At 38.6% G+C, this 18,881-nt stretch overlaps 2 protein-coding genes across 8 annotated transcripts in view; one reads left to right on the top strand and one right to left on the bottom strand.

The window, feature by feature from the left end:
* Positions 1-6,464: 6,464 nt before the first annotated feature.
* On the bottom strand, positions 6,465-13,237 carry NUDCD2 (NudC domain containing 2). 2 transcript variants are annotated; one of them, XM_003900480.3, is made up of 4 exons: positions 12,788-13,237; positions 10,496-10,544; positions 9,841-9,992; positions 6,465-6,940 (listed from the first exon to the last, which is right to left on the bottom strand). In XM_003900480.3, the coding sequence occupies exons 1-4, from the start codon at positions 12,974-12,976 to the stop codon at positions 6,857-6,859; spliced, it is 474 nt and encodes a 157-aa protein (XP_003900529.1). In that variant the 5' UTR covers positions 12,977-13,237; the 3' UTR covers positions 6,465-6,856. The 2 variants fall into 2 exon arrangements, with proteins under 2 accessions (XP_003900529.1, XP_021795633.1); XM_021939941.1 differs by lacking the exon at positions 12,788-13,237 and adding an exon at positions 11,925-12,757.
* The window catches only part of HMMR (hyaluronan mediated motility receptor), a 32,923-nt gene continuing 27,256 nt past the window's right edge, over positions 13,215-18,881 (top strand). For 4 of the 6 annotated variants that reach the window (XM_031666584.1, XM_017960109.3, XM_031666585.1 and 1 more), the window contains exons 1-3: positions 13,300-13,679; positions 16,636-16,734; positions 17,481-17,560. In XM_031666584.1, the coding sequence (XP_031522444.1) occupies positions 13,634-13,679; positions 16,636-16,734; positions 17,481-17,560 (225 nt within the window). In that variant the 5' untranslated portion in view covers positions 13,300-13,633. Of the gene's footprint in view, positions 13,680-14,542; positions 14,710-16,635; positions 16,735-17,480; positions 17,561-18,881 lie in introns of all 6 variants that reach the window. The other 2 variants (XM_031666587.1, XM_017960108.3) reach the window with 2 other exon arrangements.

Consider the following 18,881-nt stretch of genomic DNA (forward strand, 5'->3'; position numbering starts at 1 on the left):
AGTAGAGTTAGGAACAACCAAAACTGCCAAGGATAATTAGGGACATTATGTAATGATAAAATTCACCAAGACAGTGCTAAAAGGAAGCACGTATTATCAGAGCTTAAAAATACATGAAGAGACCAGGTGCAGAGGCTCATTCATGCGTGTAATTCCAATGCTTTGGGAAACCAAGGTGGGAGGATTGCTTGAGGCCAAGAGTTAAAGACCAGCCTGCTTAACTTAGGGAGACCCTATCTCTCCAAAAAAAAAAGTAAAAATTAGCTGGACATAGTGATGAACATCTGTAGTCCTAGGTACTGGGGAGCCTGAGGTGGGAAGACTGTCTGAGCCCAGGAGTTTGAGGCTGCAGTGAAGCATGACAGAGCCACTGTGCTCCAGCCTGAGTGACAAGGTAAGACTCAAAAAAAAAAAAAAAAAATGAAGCAAAAATTGGTAGCATTAAAAGGAGGACTGGACAAATTTTCATTTACTGTTGGAGACTTAAACATTCCTCTCTCAGTAGTCTATAGAATTAATACAGAATTAGCAAAGATGTAGAAAAATGGAATAATCCTAATAACCAGCTAGATTTAATTGACATAAAACCCTTCCACCTAAAACAACAGAATAAGCATTCTTTTCAAGTACACATGTAACACTCACCAAGATAAACCACATCATGGGTCGTAAACCTTAACAAATTTAAAAGAGATGAAATCATACAAAGTATGTTTTTTGACCATAATATAGAAATCAGTAACAGCAAGAAAATCTCCAAACACTTGGAAATTAAACAACACACTTCTAAATAATTCATGATTCTACAGAAAAGTCTCAAAAAATATTTTTAAATAAATGAAAATATCATTGTGCTTGGAATACAGCCATGCTGGTGCTGCAATTTATAACAATCGACTGCTTTTTACTAAACAAGAAAAAGGTCTTGAATTAATACTCTAAGCTCCCACTTTAAGAAACTAGGAAACTCTAACTGGGTGTGGTGGCACACCACTATAGTTCCAGCCATTCAGAAGGCTGAGGTAGGAGGATCATGACCCTGCGAGTTTGAGGCTGCAGTGAGCTATGATCATAACACTACTCCAGCCTGGGTGATGAAGTGAGACCAGTCTATTTAAAAAAAGAAAAAAAGTCCAAACTAAACCTAAAGCAAGCAGAAGGAAGGAAAAAAAAAAAAACGAAGCAGAAAATCAATGCAATTGTAAACAAGTTAATACAGAACAATCAAAACAAAAACTAATTTTTGAAAAAAGTAGTAAATTTGATAAACCTCTGGCAAGATTGACAAAAAAAGAGAAGCTGCCAATCTTAGGAATCAAAGAAAAGATAACAGTATAGATCCTCATTAGAACAACACAAAGAAAATACCATGAACAACTCTATGCACATAGGATTAGATGAACCAATTCCTTGAAAGGCACACAGTACCAAAACTTAACTAAAGTAAACTTCAATAAATTCTCTATTTTTAAAAATTGAACTATTGTTTAAAACCTTACTAGCAAATTCATAAAACATTTAAAGAAGACTTAACACAAATTCTACAAATCTCTTCCAAAAAGAATAATCACTTTTCAATTCATTTTACAAGACCAGAATTAACATGATACCATACCAAGATAAAGATAATACAAGGGAAAAAAAAATTGCACAATATCCAAAATGAACACAGACATAAAAATCCTCAAAAAATAAAAATCTAGATACATAAACTGAATAATGTACCACGACCAAGTTTGGGGTTGGGAGGAAATATAAGCTGTTTCAAAATTCTGAAATCAATCAATAAAATCCATGATTTTACCAGTCTAAAGAAAAAAAAAAATGACCAAACTGATACAGAAAGAGCATAGAAAATTCAATATCCACTCATGAAACTCTGCTAACAACAAATTAATAGATGGGAACTTGCTCAACATGACAAAAGGGAATTTACGAAAGGCCTACAGCTTGCATACATAATGGTCAAAGACAATGCTTTCAAAATCCTAAGATCCAGAACAAGACTGGGATGGCCACTTTCTCCACTGTATTGTTCTGGCCACTGCAATCAGGCAAAAAATATCAAAGGCCCACAGAATAAAAAGGATAAAATAAAACTGTTCCTATTTGTAGTTTATGTAGAAAACTTAACAAGTTAACAACAAAATAACTCCCAAAACTAATAAAGTTTAGCAACGTCACAGGATACAAGGTCAACAAACAAAAATCAAACACATTTGTATATACTAGCAATGTGCAATTGGAAACCCATGTTTCAAAAATAATACAATTTAACAATCATTCCCCCAAAATGAACACTGTGGAATATAGGCTGAAAAATGACATAAAATGCTGATAACTGAAATCAAAGAGGTCCTAAATAGATACCTCATGTTCATGGATTGGAAGACAAAATTGCATTCAAAACCCCAGTAGGATTTTTTGTAGATACAGAGTAGCTAATTCTAAACTTCATATGAAAGGCAAAGAAACTAAATTAGTCAAAACAATTTTGAAAAAGAATAAAGTTGAAGGAATTATGGTGCCCAGTTTTAAGACTTACTATAAAGCTATGATAATCAAGGCAATGTGGTATTTATGAAAGGATAAACACATAGATCAATGGAATAAAGTCCAAAACTAGACTCACATAAATAGCAATTGATTTTTGACAAAGGTGAAATGACAACTCAATGGGAAATAGACAATTTTTCAACAGATGATTTTAAAACAACTGAACATCCATATGCCAAAACATAAACCTAAATTTCACAGCTTATACAAAAATTAACCTAAAATGGATCACAGATCTAAATGTAGAACTTAAAATTATAAGACTTTTAGAAGAAAAACTCCATAGGCTGGGCACGGTGGCTCATGCCTGTAATCCCAGCACTCTGGAGGCCGAGGTGGGCAGATCACTTGAGGTCAGGAGTTCAAGACCAACCTAGCCTATATGGTGAAATCCCATCTCTACTAAAAATACAAAAAAAAAAAAAAAAAAAGGGCTGGGAGTGGTGGGCACACCTGTAGTCCCAGATACTTGGGAGGCTGAGGCACAAAAATCACTTGAACCCAGCAGGCAGAGGTTGCAGTGAGTGGAGATTGTGCCACTGCACTCCAGCCTGGGTGACAGCGAGAGTCTGTCTCAAAAAAAAAAAAAAGAAAAAGAAAAGAAAAAGAAAAATTCTTCATGACCTGGGGTTAAGGTTCCTAGACATGACACCAAAAACGTGATCCACCAACGGCATGATGGATAAGACTTCATCAAAATTAAGTCTGTGCTTCAAAAGACACTATCAACAAAGTAAAAGGAGAATAGGAGAAATTACAAATCATATACCCAATAAGGGACTTGTACCCAGAATATATAAAGACCCTTACTACTCAATAAGACAACAACCAAAAAATGGGTAAAGAATTTGAATAAACACTGCTTTAAGGAAGATACCCAAATAGCCAATAAGCACAAGAAAGAACGCTCAACATAGTCATCAGAGAATAGCAAACCAAAACTACATAGATATACCATTTCATATCTACTAGAATGACTAAAATCAAAATGTCAAGTAAACAAGTGTTGGCAAGGATGTAGAGAAATTGGAACCTGTGTACACTGCTGGTGGGAAAGTAAAAAGATGTAGCTGCTTTGGGAAACAATGACAGCTCCTCAAATGATTAACATAGTTATCATATAACCTAAAAATTCTACTCCTAGGTAAGAAATGAAAACACATATGCACATAAAAACTTGTACACGTTTATAGCAGCTTTAGTCAGGACAGCCAAAAGGTGGAATTACCCAAAATGTCCAACTTACAAATGTATAAACAAAGTGATATAGCCATACAATGAAGTATTATTCAGACATACTAATGAATGTGCTGATACATGCTAGAATATAGATGAACCTCTTAAGACATGTTAAGTGAAAGAAGCCAGTAACCAAAGACCACATACTACGATTCCATGTACATGAAATGTTCAGAATAGGGAAATCCATGAGATGAAAAGTGGTGGATGGCGGGGGATGACGGGAGGATGAAAGCTAAACTATACGAGGTTTCTATCTGAGATGATGAAAACATTCTGAAATTGATTATTGGAATGGTTGCATTTATCTGTGTATATACTAAAAGCTACTGAATTACACACTTTAAATGGGTGAAATGTATGTTGTTACAATAAAGCTGTTTTTCTTAATTACATATGATCCCATTTATGACATGCTTGAAGACAAAAATATGGAGACAGGGATTAGATCAGTGGTTTCCAAGGTTTAGGGGCTGGGAGTAGGGTGTGACTATAAAGAGAGCATAAGAGCTCTTATGGTGATTGAATGCTTCAATATCCTGATTGTGGAGGTGTTTACACATATCCGTACTTAAAATTCACCAAACTATACACCAAAAATGTTAATTTTACTTTGTTTACTCAAAATAAAAAATTTTGTTAAGTGTCAAAGAGAATAAACTTAAAAGAAAAATAGACTCTTCCCTGACAATTCATTCTTAAAATGAGCAAGACAGGAATCATAGGGTGAATGGACTGCCATGGCCTGGAGTGAGGTGTTAGGGTCCAGGCAGGGTGAGGAGGAGGATATCCCTGCTCAGCATAGGATGCGAAGCCTAAGCAGGGTGAGGAAGACATTCATGTGGAGAGATGACCTACAATAGAGAATCAAGCCAGGCGCAGTGGCTCATACCTGTAATCCCAGCAATTTGGGAGGCCGAGGCAGGTGGATCACCTGATGTCGGCAGTTCGAGACCAGCCTGACCAACATGGAGAAACCCCATCTCTACAAAAAATTAAAAATTAGCCAGGTGTGGCGGTACATGCCTGTAATCCCAGCTACTTGGGAGACTGAGGCAGGAGAATTGCTTAAACCCAGGAGGCAGAGGTTGCAGTGAGCCGAGATCATGCCACTGCACTCCAGTCTGGGCGACAAGAGTAAAACTCCAACTCAAAAAAGAAAAAAATACACACAAATAGAGAATCAAACAGGCATCAGGTTTCTCACTGGTACTGAAAGGGGTTATAAATATGGAAAGGGAAAAAATGAAAATGAAGCCCACGGAATTAGAATTTACATGTGAACTCATGGTTTTCAATATACACAGATGCAGAAATACAGATGTAAAGACATGCATTATATATACACACCAACAGCAATTGCACACTAGCACAGATCTTGGCTTTTAAATATTACCCACTAAAGAGAACCCAGGCTCTACGGAAAAATGGCTGATTCTTGGGTTAGGTCAAGGAGAGCATGAGAAGCCTGGTATATCTTATGCCAGAGAGTAACAAATTGATTGAATAATGATGGGAACATGTCAGAAGGACACAGAGGCCACCCAAAATGGACTTCTACCAGCCAAATGTACAATAATTTTGAGCATCAATGTAATGAGAATAGGTTTTTAACCCACTGAATAAAATAGAAAATAATGAGATTATAAAGATATGAAAAATTTAAAGTCTGATGAGAAATAAGGTAGTATTTTGCAACTATCTTCTCAAAAAATAATCATAAAAATAACTACAGTGGAGAAGTCTGGTAGACACTACCTTAATCAGTCATCTAAGAAACACCATCAGAAATGAGACAAATTGAAATTATTAAACTATGACAAGATGTACTTCTATCACATTCCTGCCAAAGATGAATAACCTCAACCTAATCATGAAGTATTAGACAGAACTCAAAATAAGGGATGTTCTACAAAACTAGCCCATAATTGTCAAAAGCACTAAGTTGTAAAAGGAACAAAATGAGAACTTGTTCCAGAATGAAGTAAACTAAGGACAGCTGACATTTAAATGGAAGGCACGATTCTGACTGGATCCTCTTGCTATACGGACATTAGGACAATTGGCTCAATGTGAATGAAGTGAAGGTCTGAGGATTAGTGGGTGGTAACGTGTTAACGGAAATTTCCTGATTTTAATGGTTGCATTCTAGTCATGTAAGATAATTTGAAGCAAACAGTAATCAGTAATGAGGAATCATGTCTTCAACTAATTCACAAATGGTTCAGAAAGAAAAGAATTATCTGTAACTTTTCTATGCATGACATTTAAATTTTTTTCAAGAGTTAAAAAGGGCAAAATATAAATAAAAAGGACATAAATAGGATATTGAATGTCTATAGACAATTCCTACCTATATGCCTAAATCACTTAAGATAAAAACAATGCCACTGATATACAATTAGGGACCTTCACTTTCTGCCACAAACAAAGGACTCACCTAATTACCATGTTCACACTTCTCTTTTGTGTTAATCCACGTCTACTGTTAGGCTTTTAACTATTTTTAAACTTCTTGACATAAAGTAATCCCTCAAGTAATAATATTCTTTAAGAAATTTTCATTACCTCTTATTTAAAATACATTTATGGACTTTTTCCTTTCTTAACATTGTTTTCAGCACTATAATTTTGTGTGAATTGTTATACTTAGACAAAGGGGTACACAATTCCTATTTAGAAAACTTTATTGAATATCATACTTATCAAAAGAAAAAGTTAATTTTCCCCAAAGGCACCCTTCATTTCACATGATCTATACTCTAATGTTCTTTTGTATTAAAAATATGGTTAAATATGGAATTAGTAAAATGCAGCATATAAAACTTCATGCTGAGCAAAAACAAGTCCAAAACAACTTTACCATATATCCATAGAATAGTTCCCACAGTACATTTCCTACGTAAATCATGTTTGAATGCAATTTTTAGAACCATTTTAAAATATATTTTGCAATCTGTTAACTGTAGGCATCCACATTTTTCTTCCATTACATAATCTGTTTCTCTGATTAAGCTGGCAATATCTGCTAGGATCCACAGAATGCAGGAAAAAAAAGCAGTTATTTCTCAAGGTTTGAGAAATCTGGTCCACCTTTAGTGTAGTTTCCTGAGATTTCTGCTCCACTGAAGTCAAAACCAGGATTCTAAAAGATATAAAAATATATAATGAAATAAAACCTAAAAGGAAAAATACAAGTACAAACTGGCAATTGATAAAAAAGATATATAAATGACCAATAAATACATGAAAATATAACAGACTTCACTGTTATCACCAAAATAATATTTAAAACTATGAAGCATTTTTCAACTCTCCTAGTTATAAATATTTAGAAATTATACGTACACTACAATGTTGGCAAGTGTATGGGGAAACATATACTTCAATAAAAGTCCGCAGATAGATTTAATAGCTAGCATTTTAATTTTTTTAATTTATTTATTTTTTTGAGACGGAGTTTCGCACTTGTTGCCCAGGCGGGAGTGCAATGGTGCAATCCCAGCTCACCATAACCTCTGCCTCCCGGGTTCAAGAGATTCTCCTGCCTCAGCCTCCCGAGTAGCTGGGATTACAGGCATGCACCACCACACCCAGCTAATTTTATATTTTTAGTAGAGACGGGGTTTCTCCATGTTGGTCAGGCTGGTCTTCAATTTCCAACCTCAGGTGATCCGCCTGCCTCTGCCTCCCAAAGTGCTGGGATTACAGGCGTGAGCCACGGCACCCGGCCTATAGCTAGCATTTTTTGAGAGCTTTCTATGTGCCACACAAATCTCTAAGAGCTATATATATGTAAGACATTTAACCCTCACAACAATCCTGTAAAGTAGTATGTTAGGCCTTAGTCTTTTTGGTGGGCTATTTCATTTATCCAACAAACATTTGTTGAGCTCCTACTGTTTGGAAGACCATTAGAGGTATGTAGAATTCAAGAGTGAAAAAAAAACAAAAATCCCTGCTCTTAACATTCTAGCAGGAGGAGACAAACCATAAATCAATCAGTACAGGGGCTGGCAGGCTTTTTAAAGAACTAGGTAGTAAACATTTCAGGTTTTGCAGGCCACATGGTCTCTAACTCAAATACTCAACTATCTGAAAGACAATATACAAACAAATGAGCATATATGTGTTCTAGAAAAGCTATAAAACAGGTAGTGGGCCAAATTTGGCGCAAAGCCTGTAGTTTGCCAACCCCTGATCTAGTGTTAAAAGTTGGTAAGTGATAATAGAAAAAACAGGATAAGGGAAATAAAATGATAATATTTAAATGGGATGATCAAAGTATGCTTCATTGAGCAATGATATGAAAACATAAAAGCCAAACTGTGGAAGAAGAGCATTGCAGTCAGAACGATAGCAAAGGGATGGGCTGACATGTTCTTTAAGCCAACAGCAAACAGGCCAGTATGGCAAAAGCAGAATCACTAAGAGGGACAGCAGTAGGGGAGGAGGTAGTCAAGGAGATAATGGAATCACTGAACAGATACGGCCTTGTAAGAGACAGAGAAATGACTTGCAGAGTTTGAGAAGTGGCATGATATGACTTGGATTTTAAAAGAACTGCTCCAACTGGCCGGGCGCGGTGGCTCATGCCTGTAAGCCCAGCACTTTGGGAGGCTGAGGTGGGCGGATCACGAGATCAGGAGATTGAGACCATCATGGCCAACACAGTGAAACCCTATCTTTACTAAAAATACAAAAAAATTAGCCATGCGTGGTGGTGGGAGCCTACAGTCCCAGCTATACATGAGGCTGAGGTAGGAGAATGGCGGGAACCCAGGAAGCAGAGCCTGCAGTGAGCAGAGATTGCACCACTGCACTCCAGCCTGGGTGACAGAGCGAGACTCCGTCTCAAAACAAAACAAAAACAAAAACAAAAACAAAAACAAAAAAACTGATATTTTGGGAAGACTATGGCAAGAGTAAAAGTGAGAAGACTAATTAGAACGTTATTAGAGTAATCCGGGCAAGACATTAGATGTGGTCCAGATCTGAATGGTAGTAGAGCTGGTGGTGAGAAGTGGTCAAATTCTAAACATATTTGGAAGGTAGCATCAACAAGATTTCCTAATACATTGGATAGAGTATGAGAATGATGTAAGAATCAGAGATGAGTCCCAAATTTTTTTGACCTGAACTACTAGTTTTCATCAACTGAGATGAGAAGGCTACGGGTAAAAGCAAATATAGACGGATTGTTAGGGTGTTCAACTTGGACATGTTGAGCTTAATATACATTAGATAGCCAGGTGGAGATGTTGAATAGGCAACTGGGTATGCAGGTCCTAAATTCAGAAAAAAAGTCTAGGCTAGAGATATACATTTGGAAATCATTATCATAAAGATGTACATTATCAAGTGCTACAATCTAGTAATTCCTCTCCCAGATATTTATCTTAAAGATATCTTAGAACACTTGAGTAGTTTCACAGAGATGAAAGCACAGCTTTGTTTAAAATAGAGAAAAATGAAGAAATCTAAATCATATTAAAGGCAAACAGCTAAATCATGATAACACATCCAAACTACAGAATACTCTGAAGCAGTTAAAAAGAATGAGTTTTATACCTATGTACTAGTACAGAAAGAGACCCACGGCATATTATTAAATAAAAAAGCAACAAGGAGAACAATACACACAGTGTGATCCTCCATTTATGCTAAAAAACAAAACAAACAATAGCCAACATATGAGATGAAAATGAGACAGATGAAGAATGGTGGTGAAGGGGCCTTTCACTTTTACACTATGTAAGTCTATATTGATTCAACTATAGTAAGAGTTTATTCATGCATTACTGATGTACATAAAAGTAAGCTTAAACTCACAAATCACAGCAATACAAATAAATTCCTCTCAAGAAAATCTTTTGAAAAATCAAATCCATACAAGGCCATGATTCTAACCATTCACTTAAAAAATTCTTCTAGAAAATGTTTGTAACTCTTCATAATGAAATTTGAGTTTCAATTTCAAATAGTATTTATTCGATGATTTTTATATATTTAATTACACATACTCATACACTTCATCTGACTTACTTCTTTTTGGAATCTCTCTAATGTAAGCTTTCTCTGCATTTGGTCTTGCACCCAAGGATCCGCTGCATATTCAGATTCTAGTAGAGAAGTCCAACAATTTGCTGCATCTCTCTTTGTCTTTGTGAGAACAATACGAACCATTTTTCTATCCTCTAAAAAAAACACACACACAAAGAAATTAGAGTTCTTCATCAAGTTGGTTTTTGTTTTTTTTTTTTTGTTTTTTTTTTTTTGAGACAGTCTCACTCTGTCGCCCAGGCTGGAGTGCAGTGGCGCGATCTCAGCTCACTGCAACCTCCGCCCCCACCCCGGGGTTCAAGTGATTCTCCTGCCTCAGTCTCCCTAGTAGCTGGGATTACAGGCATGCGCCACCATGACCGGCTAACTTCTGTATTTTTAGTAGAAACGGGCTTTCACCATGTTGGCCAGGCTGGTCTCAAGAAGTTCTTCATTAAATTTTATATTTTCAAAAACCACTAAGTAATCTTTTCTCCCCCCAGTAGGTAATTTTGACATACAACGGTTTTCAACACATTTCTATTGCTTTATCTTTCAAAGCTGCAAAGACAAAAAAGACCTAATACAAAAGGGGAAAAGATACCAAGACAAAATTAATTTTAAAAAAGATTTGATGAATTATAGTAATTACCCTTACCCAAAGTCCATGTTCCCTCATCAGCTATTGTAGAATCAAAGAGTTTGCCCTGAAAAATAAACATACAAGGTGCTAAAAATACAGAATTTAATTTGTATAAAGTTTTCATGATTAAGATTTATCTACTTTCCTACCTAATCCACATCTTATACCACCACTTCACCATGACATTTATAGGTGCCCAACCCTAAATTTTCTTCCAGCAGGTAAAATGGAAACTAGTTTACACTGCAAGGGATATTTACTATGGCAAAGAACACAGAGCTCTCCAAAGAAAGATCAGGGCTCCTTAATTTTTAGAAGATACAATAATGCTGACCACTAGCCAAATGTGAAATTAGTAACTGAAATGCTTTAATTCTACCAATTAAAATTAACCACAAGAAGGGATCTCCTGCTAAAACTAAAAAATGTTGTCTTTTTTTTGAGACAGAGTTTCGCTCTGTCACCCAGGCTGGAGTGCAGTGGTGCGATCTGGCTCACTGCAACCTCCACCTCCAGGGTTCAAGCGATTCTCCCGCGTCAGCCTCCCGAGTAGCTAGGACTGCAGGGGCCCGCCACCACGCCCGGCTAATTTTTGTATTTTTAGTAGAGATGGGGTTTCACCGTGTTAGCCAGGCTGGTCTCGAACTCCTGACCTCGTGGTCCACCCGCCTAGGCCTCCCAAAGTGCCAGGATTATAGGCATGAGCTACTGCACCCAGCAAAATGTTTTTAATGTAAACTTTTAAAAACGTTTTAATCTTTTTGTTGGGCAATCGGCATTTAAAAAAACTTTACGTATTCCAGATTTGAAAGATTACTTGTGACTGTTCACAAACTCATGTTTTTTAAAAAAAAAAAAAATATATATATATATATATATATATAAAAATTTAAAAGAGACGGCACCAGGTCCGGTGGTTCAGGCCTGTAATCCCAGCACTTTGGAGGCCAATGTGGATTGCTTGACCCCAAGGGTTCGAGTCTGCTGTGAGCTACAATCTCAGCCCTGCACTCCAGCACGGGAGACAGGGACCCTGACTCTATAAATAAATAAGTATATTTTTAAAAAAAGAGAGAGAATGCATAAGCTCAAATCCATTTTAATTTGCTGCCAAATTTAAGTCACAGAAAGTGAAATTAAAGTGTCACTAGAAAAAGCCCACATTTTCAAATATGTCAAAATTAGTGGGAAAAAAAACTCCCACTGGTCTATATGTACATCAAAAATCCCAGAGTTACTGCTAAATTCCGAAAGTTACTGGATTTACTAAATGGTAATCTAAAACCATTGTTGAGGAAATTATGAATTGTACAATTCAGAAAAGTCACAGAGATCCAAGCTGACATAAATTAATGTCTTTCACAGGAATCTTGAGGCACTCAAAGCACCTCCATATACTGTAACATATATAATAGCTAACATATAGAATGAACTTATTACATACCACTGAATACTCCAAGCTCTTCATACACATGAATACCATGTTATGCTCAAAACAATCCTATGAGAAGGGTACTATAACTACCGTATCTTGTGGATAAGGAAGGTATACAGACACTGAACAATCTCTTGCCCAAGTTTACAAAACTAGGAAACAAGTAATCTCCCTTCACCACATTACACTGCCATCAAACATCTTGGGCATCTAATCTGAGAACAAAATCTAATTTCAACCTGTTCACTTAACTATACACTTAACAAAGAAAAAGCGAGTCCAGATCCAACGGGTATTGGTGAAAAGAAATAAAAGGGGTACTACTTATTTTCTGCACACACCTCTTCACCACGTGCTTGACCACTCCACAAACATGCAGGATTTTTACTTTTAGATGACAAAACTAATCACCTGACATCATCTCTAAATTCTCTGCCCGTTATTCTATCCCTGTTTTCTTTGTTGTCCTTTCCTATATTTATCTGTTTATTAATTACGCTCCACTACAGGGATGTTATCTGTCTGGTTGTCTTCCTACCACCTTCCTATCTTCAGTGCACGGAAGAAATATTTGTTCCTTTAGCAACCTAGTTAATCTGTTCCCAGCTGAAGCCCTTCGGAGAAGCAGAAGCAGCAGTCTGACTTGGTTTGAAAACTAAATAGGAAAATGGGCTCCTCAAATTTCCACAACTCAGCATCTGCCCTGAGGAGGCGGGCTCTGACCAGACCCAAACCTGGTCAGTGTTATCCTCTTTCTCTTTCTGCCAGCCACGGGAGCCGTGAGGACACCCAACAGTCGTTCAGGGAAACCATGAACTTTTAAGGGGCGGCTGGGAAGAGGAAACTGAATACAAGTCCCGAGCTGCTGCTACCTTGAGGATCTCGCGGCCGCCCACCGACAGCGCCACATGCCGGCTCTGCAGGCCGCACTGGATATCCTGGGCGCGCGTGCCTGGAGGCACCTGAACTTCAATGAACACCTCCTCCAGGGTCTGGTACCACTGGCCCCACGGGGTCCCGCACGGAACCACCCCACTCCGCTCCTCAAATGGGGCCGACATAGTCCAGTGGCTTCCCGGCCGTAGCCGCACCAGGCGGAGCCGAGCGCACGCGCGGAATCCCACGCTCAGGCTACGCCTCGGCCACTCTGCTCGGGTCACTGCACATGCGCAGGAACGCAAGTTGGCGTCTCGGTGTTCCTGTTCGTTTTCCCTTTTGAATGGCCATTTACGGCACCAGCAGAACCCGGATGAAAGAACTGAAACCCAGAAAAGTTCACATGCAACGCACAATGGGACAGAACTGGAACCGGTGAAGCCGGAACTTACTACACAGTCACCTAAGTGACGCCAAAATGCGCTTTCAAACGCCTCCGTAGTGAAGTGCGCTTGCGCAAATGCTAGTGGTGCGTAGGTTACAATTGAGTAACGCCGGGAATGACTGGGTAGGTGGGTGGGGCGGGGAACAGTAACGGTTTTCTATTGGCTGGCAGCCAGAACTCACAGACCAGCTAATTGGACGCAGTCAGAACCCAGCAGTCTTTCTTTGTATTCCTCTGCGGGATTGGTGTGCCCAGGGGTTTGACTTTCCAATTGGCTAACGCCGGTGTGGGAGGGGAATGTGGGGAGTTTTGAATTCGAAGCCGGTAGGCAGTGATAATCCGCATTCAGTTGCCGAGGAGTGCCAGTGACCTTCAGTTTCTGGAGCTGGCCGTCAACATGTCCTTTCCTAAGGCGCCCCTGAAAAGATTCAATGACCCTTCTGGTGCGTAAGGGGGAAGGAGCTGGGGGACGGGAGACGCCCTAACGCCCTTTGCCTCTTTCGGCTCCCTTCTTGGGAGGCAAGCAGGAGGCGATTTTAGGATCGGGCTGGGGCTCATTCAATTGATTGATTTCTCTCAAATATGCTCTAAGCATCTGTTACATACCAAGCACTAATCAGGATGCTAAAGATACCGCAGGGAGTGAAACAGTCCCCGCCCCTTGGGGCTTACATTCAGGCGGGGAATACTGTCAATAAACAGCGGTAATGGAGAAACTACAGCAGAGCGAAGAGAATGGAGGCGAGACGTTGGTAGCTATTTGATTTTCAAGTCCGAGAGGGCCTCACTGATAACAACATTGGAGTATTACTTTTAGTCTGAACTTGTGGATTTCTTTTGTATATTCCATTTGGGCATAAAAGCAGGAAGATCCGTAAAGGCAGTTTCTAGGTGTAAAATTAGAGCAGTAGTACTTATTGAAAACATAAACAATGAAGTTATCATTGCTGATATTGACCACTTATACCTCAAGCACCATACTAAGGCTTTACATCGATTATTAGTTGTTAATTTCCCCCCAACTCTAAGGGGTAATCCTATTATTCATTGTTTTATTGATAAAAAGACTGAGACTTAAATTTGCTCAGTGCTGCACTACCAAAGTGCCCGGACTGGAATAAGAACCCAGCCCCCATCATGTGCTCTTAACACCGCAATGCATAAGCACAGTAACCAGGAAGCCTTAGATGTGTTTGGTAGGCATTCATCATTTAAGATCCTGTATGCTGGGACTGTGCTACTAGATTTTGTTTATTCCTTCCAAAAGCCAAGTGAGGAAGGTACTGATATTGACCCCATTTTACAGATGAGAAAACAGAGGTTTTGTAACTTGCACAACCAGTAAGTGGTAGACCTTACTGTCCTGAATTCTACACCTCATTTTGAGACTCTCCTTCCTGCTTGGAAATCCACTACCTCTACCCTTGACTGACCACATTTAGATCTGAAAGTTTCCAGCATTAGAGTCTTTGTGTGAGTACATCTAAATGATCATTATTCCAGATAGAGGAATGGATACTTAATTCTGTCCTTAATAGAGTTTTTATGGTTTACTTAGAATTCATTAAAGCAATGACTTGAATACTTTTTAAACTGTTTCCCAGGGTGAGAAATAAATTTTGTATTTCTAGGCCAGGCGCAGTGGCTCATACCTGTAATCCCAGCATTTTGGGAGGCCAACACGGGTGGATCACTTGAGGCCAGGAGTTCCAACATGGTGAAACCATCTCTAATAAAAATAATAATAATAGTAATACAAAAATTAGCCAGGCATGGTGGCGCATGCCTGTAGTCCCAGCTACTCGGGAGGCTGAGGCCGGGGAATCACTTAAACCTAGGAGGCAGAGGTTGCAGTGAGTGGAGATCGCGCCACTGCACTCCAGCCTGGGCAACAGAGCGAGACTCTGTCTCAAAACAAAAAAGCAAAAAAAGCCCAGAAATTTATATTTCAACCTAAGATGTATTTTTATATCTCTACACATATATATGAAAGAAAAGTTTCACAAAACAATGCTTAACTTTGCAGCGTATGAGTCATGCTTTTTCTATTGTTTTTACTTTTTCAAAAATGCTAATCAAGATCTACTCACGGGGTTGGGCATGGTGGTTCACACCTGTAATCCCAGCACTTTGGGAGGCTGAGGCAGACTGATCAACTGATGTCAGGAGTTTGAGGCCAGCCTGGCCAACATGGTGAAACCCTGTCTCTACTAAAAATACAAAAAAAACTAGCTGGGCATGGTGGCGGGAGCTTGTAATCCCAGCTACTTGGGAGGCTGAGGCAGGAGAATCACTTGAACCCAGGAGGCAAAGGTTGCAGTGAGCCAAGATGGTGCCACTATACTCCAACCTAGGCAACAGAGCAAGACAATATCGCAAAATAATAATAATAATGAGTTTCTGTCTACCATTTGACAAACATTTAGGGGACTGCAGTAGTTGCCTGAGAATGGTCCAAGCTCCTTGCTCTTCCTATTTATTTGCGTGAGACTCTAGACTGAAGTAAATAGCTTTTCAGAGAATAGTATTAATCTATTTGTTCCCAATCAGCTAAAGCTTTAGGCTAATAGTATTTTAATTATTTTAAGTCCTAAGGGCCCCATCTCAAATCTGCTATGTTTATTTACTCAGAAATGCCTTCAAATCTGGGACTTTAGTTAAGTGAAATTATGCAGTATAAACTTTTGGAACATACAAATATAGTCTAGTACAGTTTTTACTTTGCATAACATTGGCTTTTTGAATTTCCTAAGCCTCACATTCTTTATCTGTAAATTATCACATAGTGTTCTTGTGAGGATTAAATAAAATGACATCTATAAAATGCTTAGCATAATGTCTGGCATTTAGTAAGTGCTCAAAAAATTCTAGTTGCTCTAGTGTGGTTGCTTTTCTTCCATGTGTTTGAATTGCAGTTGACGTCTTCAATAGGTCTGATGTATTGACATTAGCCAGAGATGGATTATCACTATAAATTTTTATTCTAGGCTAAACATTGAGGGATAGACAGTTTTAATTACTTTATTTCTAGAAACCAACAGTAGTTACCTTTGTGACTCTCTTTGAGTAGAGTTGACACCAAGTATTTTTTTTGCTATATTCAGTCCTTAGTAAAAAAGCCATATATTGCCTGTAATACATGATGTTCATCTCAAAAATTGTCGTTTGCTCAGTTGCCTGTGTTCCTTTGACCCAGTTGATATAAAGGGCAAGATGATATTGTTCTTCATAGAGAGGCCTTCTTTATAATATCAAATGGATGCAATTTTTTACATTTAAAAAAACAGAAGCAGTTTGTTAATGACATTTTTACATTTATATTCACTTTATTATGACGTGTTTTAACTTAAGATCATAAATAACATTAGATGATATATTAATGTTTTCTATTTCCTCTAGGTTGCGCACCATCTCCTGGTGCTTATGATGTTAAAACTTCAGAAGTATTGAAAGGACCAGTATCGTTTCAGAAATCACAAAGATTTAAACAACAGAAAGGTAATAGATCACCAAAGAACAGTGGTTATGTGATCTTGTAAGTTTAAAGTTATGAATAACAATATTTAAAGATGTTATAGCATTTTTTAAAATGTGAAGCTAGAACTATATTTAAATTGTATTTGATGGATTTATGAAAGGGTCAAGTACGGAATAATGCTGTCATCATTACATTGTTATATAACCAGGAAAATTAAGCAAGACACTCATATTGATATGTAGCTTGCCTTTTAATAATTACCTTGACCTGTCAGGGAATATTAGGAAAATCAGAACCATGCTAGATGTGTAAAAATATTGTGTAATTATTTGAAAATGTGCAACTAAGAAAAGAATATATTGTTTCATCAAAAGTTGCAATTAGAAATCTGGGGCCAAGCAAGGTGGCTCATGCTTGTAATCCCGGCACTCTGTGATGCCAAGGTGGGTGGATCACTTGAGTTCAGGTGTTCAAGACCAGCCTGGCCAACATGGCGAAACCTCATCTCTACTAATAATATAGGAATTAGCCGGGAGTGGTGGGGTGCGCCTGTGGTCCCAGCTACTAGGGAGGGAAGTGGGAGAATTGCTTGAATCTGGGAGGCAAAGGTTGCTGTGGGCCAAGATCACACCATTGCAGTCCAGGCTGGGTAACAGTGACACTGTCTCAAAAAACAAAAAGAAAAAAAAAAACTGGAAATTGTGTTTTGTGTGTAGTTAAAACATGTTAACACCAACCATGATCTGTACAATTCATTTTTCTGCAGAATCTAAACAAAATCTTAATGTTGACAAAGATACTACTTTGCCTGCTTCAGCTAGAAAAGTTAAGTCTTCGGAATCAAAGGTGACGAGCTTTTATATGCCAGCTGGTTTATCAACTGTGTCATCAAAAACATCTGAAGTATTGTATTTGATTAGAATGGGTTAAGTGTCTGAATCAAGGTTATAAGTAAATCTGTGAATTAATGAAATGAGTTATCATTAGAACTCTAGCAAGTGTTCCATTTCTGCCTAGGTCATTATGTTTAAATGTACCCTTAGTTCACAATTACAATGGTCTTCAATTCTCAGTCACTTCCATGTTTAAATTGTTTATTACCTAGTAAAGATTTCAAAATTATGTGATGCTTTGATTTATTGAGTACCACCATTTGAGTTGTTTTGTTTTTGTGTATTTGTTTGTAGGGAAGGGTAAGTATTTTTGAAGAAAAGGGGGAAAATGCCAATATCTAAGAAAGATACTGAGAAACTATTAAGGAGTGGTGACAGATTAAATTCTTAATAGTCTTGTGGCTTGTGCAAGAGCTACTATTACTATTTTCATAAGTTTATAATCAGGCAAGCTACATAATACTTTTTTTATTTTTGAAATGGAGTCTCACTCTGTCACCCAGGCTGGAGTGCAGCGGTACCATCTCAGCTTACTGCAGCCTCTGTCCCCACAGGCTCAAGCGATTCACCTGCCTCAGCCTCCCCAGCAGCTGGGATTACAGGCACATCCCACCATGCCTGGCTAATTTTTGTATTTTTACTAAAGGTGAGGTTTAACCATGTTGGCCCGTTGGCCAGGCTGGTCTCGAATTCCTGACCTCGGATGATCTATCCCAAAGAACTGGGATTACAGGCGTGGCCCACCATACCTGGCCGCCATATAATACTTTTTAAAAGACAGCTGGAGGGGTGCGGTGGTTCCCGCCTATAATCCCAGCACTTTGGGAGGCAAGGCAGGTGGATAACTTGAGGTCAGAAGTTTGAGACCAGCCTGGCCAACATATAGTGAAACCCCGTCTCTACTAAAAAATACAAAAATTAGCTGGACATGGTAGCACACGCCTGTAGTCCCAGCTACTTGGGAAGCTGAGGCAGGAGAATTGCATGAACCTGGGAGGCAGAGGTTGCAATGAGCTGAGATGGCGCCACTGTACTCCAGCCTGGGCAATAGAACAGGACTCAGTCTCTCCAAAAATAAGAAAAAAAAAAAAGACATCCGGGCACAGTAGCTCACGCCTGTAATCCCAGCACTTTGGGAGGCTGAAGCAGGTGATTGCTTGAGGTCAGGAGTTCGAGACCAGCCTGACCCACATGGTGAAACCCCGTCTCTACTAAAAATACAAGAAAATTAGCCATGTGTGGTGGCACGTGCCTTAATCCCAGCTACTCGAGAG

Source organism: Papio anubis, chromosome 5 (genome assembly GCF_008728515.1).
Source record: "Papio anubis isolate 15944 chromosome 5, Panubis1.0, whole genome shotgun sequence".
NCBI lineage: Eukaryota > Metazoa > Chordata > Mammalia > Primates > Cercopithecidae > Papio > Papio anubis.

Bases quoted from the DNA above. Each gene is read 5' to 3' on its own strand.
- NUDCD2 (XM_003900480.3), bottom strand. From the start codon at position 12,976: ATGTCGGCCCCATTTGAGGAGCGGAGTGGGGTGGTTCCGTGCGGGACC. The intron at 10,545-12,787 runs GTAGCAGCAGCT...TTTATTTTTCAG, and splicing joins GCGGCCGCGAGATCCTCAAG to GGCAAACTCTTTGATTCTAC. The intron at 6,941-9,840 runs GTAAGTCAGATG...TATATCTTTTAG, and splicing joins TAGAGAGATTCCAAAAAGAA to AATCCTGGTTTTGACTTCAG.